The sequence below is a fragment of the Oryza brachyantha genome, chromosome 5, assembly GCF_000231095.2.
Source record: "Oryza brachyantha chromosome 5, ObraRS2, whole genome shotgun sequence".
Taxonomy (NCBI): Eukaryota; Viridiplantae; Streptophyta; class Magnoliopsida; order Poales; family Poaceae; genus Oryza; species Oryza brachyantha.
The window spans coordinates 3,712,469-3,721,281 of record NC_023167.2 but is presented as its reverse complement, the minus strand read 5'-3'; the positions used below and the strand labels follow the sequence as shown (position 1 = coordinate 3,721,281).

At 40.4% G+C, this 8,813-nt stretch overlaps 1 protein-coding gene across 1 annotated transcript; it reads right to left on the bottom strand.

Annotated features, from left to right (window-relative positions):
- Positions 1-4,616: 4,616 nt before the first annotated feature.
- Positions 4,617-8,426, bottom strand: LOC102715205 (NADP-dependent malic enzyme, chloroplastic-like). The gene is made up of 11 exons (XM_006654061.2): positions 8,259-8,426; positions 7,448-7,795; positions 7,258-7,363; positions 6,804-6,869; positions 6,620-6,715; positions 6,444-6,515; positions 6,261-6,344; positions 6,009-6,155; positions 5,655-5,897; positions 5,485-5,562; positions 4,617-5,395 (listed from the first exon to the last, which is right to left on the bottom strand). Exons 1-11 carry the CDS (start codon positions 8,345-8,347, stop codon positions 5,012-5,014), a joined length of 1,713 nt encoding a protein of 570 aa, XP_006654124.1. The 5' UTR covers positions 8,348-8,426; the 3' UTR covers positions 4,617-5,011.
- Between the last annotated feature and the right edge of the window lie 387 nt (positions 8,427-8,813).

Sequence of the window (8,813 nt, the reverse complement as noted above, 5' to 3'; positions counted from 1 at the left end):
TTTTGCACTAAACATATTTTTTTATAAAAATACTCTCCGATAACCCCTTAATTGAAGTTTATCCGTTTTGAATTTAGGATCTTTCTCAACCAACAAAAAACTTGTATTTGATATCCATAGCTCGTCGAGTATGAGCTTATGTACGGTATCGACATTTTTTTTAAAAAAATTAGAGAAAGGTATTTGGCCTCTATATCCAACCGGCAACTATTTTATTTTTAAATTTGAAAACTTAGCCAAGTATCTCAAATATCCAATCTGAAATTCATGCTACTATAAAAATTTGAAACCAGCTTGGGCGTCCATCTTCTGTGTATCCTCTCTTAATTAGCTGTAGCTGTTGTATTAGACCAAAGATGACCAAATTCCCTTGTTTGTTTTGTGGAAGGTATCATGTGGGGTGGAGAGGCATAAGTCATCTATGAGGTGATTGTTTAGCTTTTTATGAAAAATGTTAAGCGAAATATTTGTAAAAAATTATTTATAAATAAAACCTTTATATATGTATTTGTAGCGATTTAAAAGATAAGACTGAAAAATAAACCATGGTGAAAATACCTCAAAAGCAACTCCAAATTTATGGTAGAAAATTTAAATTTTGTTTTATAAGGATAAGTAGAAGCGAAAAGATGAGTATGTATATATTCAGTGTTATCTCAGATCTTCCTAGTTTGTATAGGAACGGTGTTGTCTCTCTCGAAACCATGACATCAAGGGGGTGTTTGGATCCATATGGATTTTTTTAGTCCCTGTCACATCGAATATTTGGATACTAATTAAAAATATTAAATATAGACTATTAATAAAACTCACCTCATATTCTGAACTATTTCGCGAGATGAATCTATTGAACCTAATTAGCCATAATTAACGAATGTGATGCTACAGTAAACATTTGCTACTCGTGGATTAATTAGGCTTAAAAATTTGTCTAATGAAATAGCATTTATTTATGCGATTAGTTTTGTTATCAGTTTATATTTAATACTCCTAATTAACGTCCAAATATCTGATGTGACAAGGGATTACGAAAAAGTCCCTAAATCCAAACAGCCACCAAGTCATACATCTATTGTTTTTTTTTAAAAAAAAGCCATACATCTATCATGCCCATTTCCTACTGACATTACTGCTGATGCCTTGAAAGCCTCTTTCTAATCTCTCTCGGTGTCATCACAAGGAACCGTCATTCCTACCCATGGTTTTGGATCCCACTGGCCATGGTAGACCATAGCTACCTTAGCACGGTATCTTCTCTCCAATGTATGTTCTGAGTTTTTTTTTTCTTTTTTCATATGCTTTGTGGGCTTAGTGCTGCCGACGTCTCAAGGTATTCTGCATCTTATCTTAAAGTTAAATTTTGAATATTAAAACTTAAATTTATACTTGAATTTAGGTTTTCATCTTAGTTCCTTTGTTTTTATACTGCTAAGAATATATACATATATATCTATAAAAGCCTCTAGTGGTGTAGCAGCCACCACCACATACTCTCATTGCATTTTTTCAATTTACCCCCTTAATTTCGTAATATTAAAAATTAATCAAATCTGGATGAATATCCACATAAAATCAAATTGATACGATATTTCCTATGTAAAACGATGGTTATATATTTCATGAAAAATATTTTTCTATTTATTTTAGGAATAACATAATATGTTTTTATCCTTTGCAAAGCACAGACATTTAGCTAGTATATATAGCTTCAGCTAGTGTGTGTAATGTTTACCAATAAATTATTGTTTAATCATTAATAAGAGGCCCGCTTATGCTTATTAAAAGCAAAACGATGAGGCTGTGAGACCTATGCTAATTAAGGTTGAATTAAGAGATAGTTGTATCTGGTTAAGAAGATGAGAAAGTAACTAAAGAAATTAAATGGAAGAACAGATGATTTGTTGAGAGGAGGATATAGGTGGAGTAGTTGTATTTGAGACAAATGTGTATTCTAGAGATAGATATATTTTGATATAGATGAGATAACAATACGCTAAATATTAGTTTTATATTTTTACCAATTCGGCAATATAAGATGTAGAGGGAGGACAGTGTCCATTTTTCACTCCTACCTCTGCTTATAAGTCAAAATTTAAATTTTCAATCTTAAATTTAAAGTTAATTTGGGGTTTTTTATTGTAGTTTATTTTTCAACTTATATATAGAATAAGTTGTTTGCAATTGTTTTTCATTCTTTTAGACAATATCTAATCATTTGACTTATTAAAAAATACTGCAAATACTCAAAAACATATATTGTGCTTAAAGTTTCTTAGAGATAAAATAAGTCAAAAAAAATCCTTCTAAAAAGAATTGAATAAGAAGAATGGTCAGTTTTTATATTCAAAAGTTAAAGTGTCTATATCTAGAGGAAGTTGTATAAAAGTTGGAACTAAGAACTTGAACGTCTGCAGTGTTGGATTTAGAGGAGTTCTGAAGGAGGGTGAAGAAGACAAAACCAAGTATATATATTGCAATAATACTTGATTTAGCATTCTTCAATATAGAAATGGACGCTAATTTAGCATTTTTAAATATAGAAATGGACGCTGGCCTCAGCGCCGACTTATAGAGGAGAGAGATGGGCTGAGTCCACTTATCATAGGTCTATTGTATCCCACTAAACTTGAGCCGTGTTCGGCTGTGGCTAATTTATCTGGCGCGAAAAATATAGTAATAGATTAATACATAATTAATTAATTATTAGGTATAAAAAATTAAAAATAGATTAATATGATTTTTAAAGCAACTTTTCCATATATATTTTTTTCACAAAGTCCAGTCTCAATGCTTAGTTTCACTACGTAGTTTTCAAAACAACTAACTCGATGAAACGATGCAAGAAACAACTACTCACAGTGCAACGTTTCATTGTACCATTTCTAAAGCTAAATAAAATATTTAATTACTGCTGAAAGTTTGATTGCATGCAGTGAGTGTTTGATTGCATGAAACACCTCAAGCTCCTCAATACAAGTTTCATTGCGTTACTGAGGACTTGGTAACGGTGTCCAAAGGTTTCATGGCTATGAAACTAATTCTCTCTCCTCATAGTTTCATGCAAATATTCTCTTTTGTGCTGATATGTTACTGAATTAATGTGCATGACATCTCCATGAAACCCCCATTGAGACTGGCCTAAGGGGTAACGAACAGGGCCTTGGTGCCACTATTATACCACTAGCAATATACCCATGCTAACGCTACGGTGTCATAATATTTTCAATCATATATTATTTAATTTCCTTAGGTAAATTAATTTTTCCTATGATAGATCTAATTACACTTAACTCGATTCAAGTCATATATCAAACATACATGTGCTAATGTATGGTGATATTTAATAATAATAATCAAAGGACTGAAGTAAAGTTTATGTTCTAGACATTGCATAATTTTATCTATCCATAGTCATATTTAACAAAATGAATTTCATGGTCATATGTATACCATCCACCATGTTATTAAGGCATACTAAAGATATACTAAATAGAAATCTTTTTGAAGATGCGCACATCGGTCCTTAATACAATGCAATTAGGATCTATCTTCTAATTCATGTGAAATGAAGTATTTAGGCAAATTTGTGCAATTCTAGTGAACAACGGTTTGTTTTATCACAATCTTACATGAATAAAAATTCTTGTATACAATTAGTTATAAATCTTACGTGTATGTGTGTATATATAGCATAGTTACAGGAGCTATATACTGTATAAAGGAAGTTTCTAAAATGTAGAAAGATGTTATCTATGCATGGCACATACAAACTTTTCAATACAAGTTTATATTTCATAGAAAGTTTCTAATATATTTTATTACTAGGGTAGATTAGATGATACATGCGCATATATATTAAATTTGGACACAAACAAGTTGCTTATTTATTGAATGAATGACTTATGATAGTGTATATTTGCAATAAAATTTAAAAAATACAAACGGTCAACCATAGGTCCAAAATTTAGCAATGTCTAAAAAACCAGACGGGGCAGTACAAATATTATCGTGTCAAAAAATAGCTCTTGCAATTACCTATGAATTCTGAACACACACATGTTTATAATTTAAATACTATATGTACGTATATATTGTAAAAATTATTTTATACTAGTTTCTTTTTTATTTGACACTGTTGAAAGTGGGTAGATGGAACGCGCGTGTGATTTTAGAAGCCAGTAAATAGAAATAGAGTAGATAAAACGTGGACCATCCGATTTGATACAAGTAATTTCTACCGTTGGACTTGTCCATAATGAATAAATCAGTTTGTACACTATCATTGGTAGGTCTCATCCGTCCTTATAGTGGGATCCATCCATAGGACATTCCAATAGATTTATACGGCATATAAGGCAAAGGCAATTTTAACGAGGTGGACAACTTTTAGTTCTTGTTTCGCAGGCCTCAATTCCAGCCCATTCCCCGTTGATGGGCCAAGATTAATTTTCATCTTTATCTTGACACATCTATAGCTCGTTGTTGCCAGACTGATAAAATGGAGTTGAACATGATTATAAAGGATGGCCTGGCAATAAACTGCATCTCTGTTGTCTTACCCAGTGTTCTGTTTTAAAACAAATATGCCAGAATGATAAAATTGAGTTGAACATGAATAGCTGTGCAACATCTCTGCTTTCACTCTGTTTATTGTTTTTGAACAAAATGATACCGACACATATATATAAGAACTGAACCTGGGTAAGAAACCCAAAAATGTGATGACTGATGACTGCTACCATTACACTGTATGTATAAACTGAATATGAATTAACTCAAATGTAAATCATGTAATTGCTATTACACTCTACCAAGTATAACTCAAGCTGTCAAAAAAAAGAAAGAAAAGAAAGAATCGATGTATGCATGTATGCAGTATACGTGATAACGTACGTATGTATGTGTGTATGGGTACACGAAATCAAAACTCGTCTAATGGCGGGAAGATGTGTTGGCGCCAAGAATAATTCGGATAACGTTTATTGCTTCGTCTTCGTCTTGGTCATCGTCATCAGCGGTAGCTGCGGTAGGCCGGGGTGTACATGCAGCTCTCGGCGTACTTGACGAGGTCGTCGGGGCGCGGGAGGCGGCTGGCGAGGCCGAGGTCGTAGGCCTTGGCGGCCACCTTGGCGGCGATGTGCGCGGAGATCTTGCGGATGTTGGTGAAGGGCGGGAAGATGAGCCCCCGCGCGAAGTTGTCCTCGCTCACCTGCTCCGCCAGCGCCCTCGACGCCGCCAGCAGCATGTCGTCGTGGACGCGGATGGCGCCGGAGATCACCACGCCCAGCCCGAACCCCGGGAAGATGTAGGCGTTGTTCGACTGCCCCGGCACGTGCGTCTTCCCCTCGTACTCCACCGCGTCGAACGGGCTCCCGCTCGCGAACACCGCGCGCCCCTGCCATCCCCCCAAAAAGAAACAGATTCAGCTTCTTCTTCTAGCTTCACGGCGTCGCCATGGCCGCCGAAGAAGGCTCAGGCTCTTACCTGGGTCCAGGTGTACGCCTCCTCTGCGGTGCACTCCGAGTGCGACGTCGGGTTGGACAGGGCGAAGATGACGGGTCTCTGCATGCGATCACCATTGTCAGTTCACTTCGATCACGAAGAGCAAAGCTGATGTGAGAAGTTCCTTTTTTTTTTTTGCGGGGTTTAGTTACCTCGTTGAAGGTGGCCATGGCCTCGACCACCTCCTTGGTGAAGGTCTTGCCGACGCCGGAGGTGCCGATGAGCACGGTCGGCTTGAGGTCCTGCACGGCCTCCAGCAGCGTCTTCACGGGTTCATGCTCGTGCGCCCATGGCTGCTTGAAGTGCTGCAGCGACTCCTTCCTCGACTCCACGATCAGTCCCCTCGAGTCCACCAGCCACACCTTCTTGCGGCACTCCTCGATCGGAATCTCAGTCTACATCAACAAAAACACACATCAATTACACAATTCATAGATTAACTATCAGTTCATCAGTGAGCTAGTGATGTTAATGCAGAATATGGTTCAGAGTGTTCGTTCAATTACCTGCTTAGACATCTCGAGGGCGATGAGCTCTGCGATGCCAGTTCCAGCCTCACCGGCACCCAGGAACAGGTAGGTGTGATCTGCAAGTGTTCCACCGACCACCTTCAGCGCAGCAATCAGACCTGCGAGGACCACAGATGCTGTTCCCTGCAACCCATCCATCATCACATTAGCAATTATATATCTGCAATTGATATAAGATTATAGGGCCATGATAGTCTTTGTTAAGGTGAAGATTTCAGTCTGAAGTACCTGAATATCGTCGTTGAAGACCAGGTGGCTCTTGCTGTACTTTGCAAGCAAGTCAAAAGCATTGTGGTTGGCAAAGTCTTCGAACTGTGAAAAGCAAAATTTGGAGCATTTTTTTTAAGCCATCTCCTGAACTGAATTCTGATAAAGGCCAAAACAGAGTGACTCTGTGTGTGTGAGACTGACCTGAATGAGCACTTTCTCGCCGTAGTTTTGCTTGACTGCGGTCATAAACTCCTCAAGAAGCTCGTGGTATTCCTGTGAATTAACCATGAAAACACAACTAAGACCAAGAACTAATCTGCGGTAATTGCAGGTGAGCAACGTGTGCAGAGAACTGCTCTGATGGCGGCTAGCTTTACCTCGCCAGTAGCCCGGCGTTGCTTGAGCCCAATGTAGAACTCGTCGTTGAGCAGCGTCTCGTTGTTCGTACCGACGTCAATCGTAATTGGCAGGCACTGCAGCATACAAATCCATTTCTAGTCAGCAAATCGATCCATCGACTAATGCTTTGATCCATCCTTTGATGGTGACAAGAACACTTACAGCTGACGGACGAACTCCTCCGAGGGCAGTGTAGAGGGACAGTTTGCCGACAGGAATACCCATCCCCTGTACAGAACAACAGCACAAAGCCTTTCAGTTAATGGCAACTCTTCGGTGTATATGTATAGTATTATACTACCAGTAAAAAAAATAGTTTTGTATTTTGTTAGTTACTTAATTAGTAATATTTTGTAATTTTATTTTTTTAATAAAGTTCACAATAAAAGGACGATATTACCCCTTCAAATTTCTACTACACTTAATATAATTTAATTACAGCTATCGGATAAAAATAAATTAATGGTATAGATTAAATTCTACTACCAGTCTACCCCTTCGGAGTCTACCACTTCAGTTAAACATGCATCGTCACAACAATAACAACAACAAGGATGATTCTGACATCTGCATGACAGCAAAATCAGTGCAGGAGATGGGGGAAAAAATGCAGTACCTGACAGCCAAGATCACCAAGGCCAAGAATGCGCTCGCCGTCGGTGACGACGATCACCTGGATGCTCCTCTCCGGCCAGTTCTTGAGCACCTCAAGGATCTTACCCCTAGAACCCAAAGAAATCAAGCTCAGCCACCTCATCATCACAAGCAGAACATGCAAGAACAGATGAAGAGACGCTGTCACTGACTTGTCCCTGAGGCTGATGTACAGGCCCTGGGGCCGGCGGTAGATGCTGCCGTACTTCTGGCAGGCCTCGCCGACGGTGGGCGTGTACACGACCGGCAGCAGCTCCTCGACGTTGTCGATGAGGAGCTTGTAGAAGAGCCGCTCGTTGCGCTCCTGGAGGTCCATCATGGCGATGTAGCGCTGCAGCGGGACGGTGTAGTTGCGGAGGTTGTGCATGAGCTTCTTCTCCTGGAGCTCCTGGGAGACGATGGAGGGGGGGAGGAGGCCGCGGAGGTAGTGCGCGTCGCGCTCCGCCTCCGAGAAGGCCAGCCCCTTGTTGTGCCGCGGGTCCCTCAGCAGCGTGTACCCACTGCAACCCAACCCCACACGCGATCGCAATCGCAATCAAAATCAAAATCAAAATCGTCGCAACGAATTTGCTGCACATTTTTTGTTGTTGTTGTTCAGATTTGCTGCAGTTTTTTTCGCGGAATTCAGGTTGCTTGAGAGTTGAGACAAGAGTGAAAAAAACGGAAACTTTATGCTCAGAGTTGGATGGTTGGCAGCAAAAAAACGGAAAGAAAGTAAAAGTTTGTCGCAAAAACTGAGGACATATGTTAACATTTACAAATAAAAAATAATTTGGAAATAAAACATTTATGTATATATTTAGCGAGAAAAAGCTAAGGTTGGAAAATAAAAAAGCGATGATAAATAAAACATAATTTTAAATTTAAATTTAAAGATTTAAATTTTAGTTTATAAGCACGAACGTAGACGAAAACGAAGCGTGTTTGTGGAAGAAGATGAACGGGGTTGGGTGACGGACGGACCTGGCGACGGAGAAGGACCAGGGGGTGACGAGCTGCTCCTCGGTGGCCCTGTCCTCGCCGTACGCGTCCTCCACGCCGCCGCCGGCCATCTCCCTCCCTCACGAAACGAAACGCGGATCCGGTTTTGGAGAGAGAGAGCGAGAGAGAGAAACTGCGGTTCCGGATTGGTGGTGTGTCTATGGATGAGGAGACGGGATGGCGCGGGCCATTTATAGAGCGCGGGAAGGGAAGGGAAGGGAGGGAGGCCGCTCCCGCGCCCGCGTGTGAAAGGGAGGAAAGGTCGGGGGGACGGGTGGTGGTGGCGACGACGACGGCAATGGCATTCATTCACTCGCGGTCTCGCTTTTCCATGGGTGGGACGAACCAAACGGGAAGGTGCCGTGGAATTGGGATTCTTGGATTGGAATTGAATAGCGTTGGGGGAGGAATGCGAGTAGTTGACGGATGGAGGATGCTGCCATGCTGGTGGTCGTGGGCTCGTGGCCGTCGCCGGCGGCCGGCGAACCGGCCGCCGGCGGCGACGAGTTTTTGGTGTTTTTTTCCGATGGGCGGAGG